This window comes from Bison bison, unplaced genomic scaffold (genome assembly GCF_000754665.1).
Source record: "Bison bison bison isolate TAMUID 2011002044 unplaced genomic scaffold, Bison_UMD1.0 scf7180017864178, whole genome shotgun sequence".
Lineage (NCBI taxonomy): Eukaryota > Metazoa > Chordata > Mammalia > Artiodactyla > Bovidae > Bison > Bison bison.
The window spans coordinates 2214813-2215800 of record NW_011494750.1 but is presented as its reverse complement, the minus strand read 5'-3'; the positions used below and the strand labels follow the sequence as shown (position 1 = coordinate 2215800).

At 67.6% G+C, this 988-nt stretch overlaps 1 protein-coding gene across 1 annotated transcript in view; it reads left to right on the top strand.

Annotated features, from left to right (window-relative positions):
• Nucleotides 1–988, top strand: part of MYBPC3 (myosin binding protein C, cardiac) — an 18080-nt gene that overhangs the window by 15678 nt on the left and 1414 nt on the right. Inside the window, exons 28-30 of the mRNA XM_010842455.1 lie at nt 46–241; nt 456–595; nt 782–941. Of these exons, the coding sequence (XP_010840757.1) occupies nt 46–241; nt 456–595; nt 782–941 (496 nt within the window). The remainder of the gene's footprint in view (nt 1–45; nt 242–455; nt 596–781; nt 942–988) is intronic.

Genomic DNA, 988 nt, shown 5'->3' with positions numbered 1-988 from the left:
GGGAGGGCAGGCCAGGCTTGCCGCTGAGCTGTGCTCCTCCAACAGGGCAAGCCCCGGCCTCAGGTGACCTGGACCAAGGAGGGGCAGCTGCTGGCGGGCGAGGAGGTGAGCATCCGCAACAGCCCCACGGACACCATCCTGTTCATCCGGGCCGCGCACCGCGCCCACTCGGGCACCTACCAGGTGACGCTGCGTGTGGAGGACATGGAGGACAAGGCCCAGCTGGTGCTGCAGGTCGTTGGTGCGTGGCCCAGGGCACCCCTGCAGCCCCTCCAGCCCGAGCAGGGCTGCCGCTCGCCATCTTGCAGGCCCGGGGCCCCTCCTCTGGGAGGCCCAGAGCCCCTGCTGAGGATGGCGGCCGGGTCCTGGCAGGCAGGGGGGCCCCTGGAGCCTGCGTCCCCTGCCTGTACTCAGTGTCAGAGGCGTGGGCTTCCAGCTGAATCTGTCTCCTGCAGACAAGCCAAGTCCGCCCCAGGATATCCAGGTCGCAGAGGCGTGGGGGTTCAATGTGGCTCTGGAGTGGAAGCCACCCCAAGATGATGGGAACACAGAGCTCTGGGGGTACACGGTTCAGAAGGCCGACAAGAAGACCATGGTGAGCCTGGGGCCAGGCCCCAGGTCCCTGCCCGGGGCCCAGCTGCCCTTCCCTGCCCTTGGGCAGGGCCCTCCTCTCTGCCCTGGTTCCCTCCACAGTGAGGGTGCAGACAACAGGGGTGCCCGAGAGAGGCCCTGGCAGTGCGTAGGGCCTGCCTCAGGGAACCTTTCCTTCCCTGCCCACCAGGAGTGGTTCACCGTCCTGGAGCATTACCGCCGCACCCACTGCGTCGTGTCGGAGCTCATCATCGGCAACAGCTACTACTTCCGGGTCTTCAGCCATAACACAGTGGGGCCCAGCGACAGAGCCGCCACCACCAAGGAGCCGGTCCTTATCCCCAGACCAGGTGCTGGGCCTTCACTCTGGTCCCCGGGGTGGGCAGGGGTGGGAGGC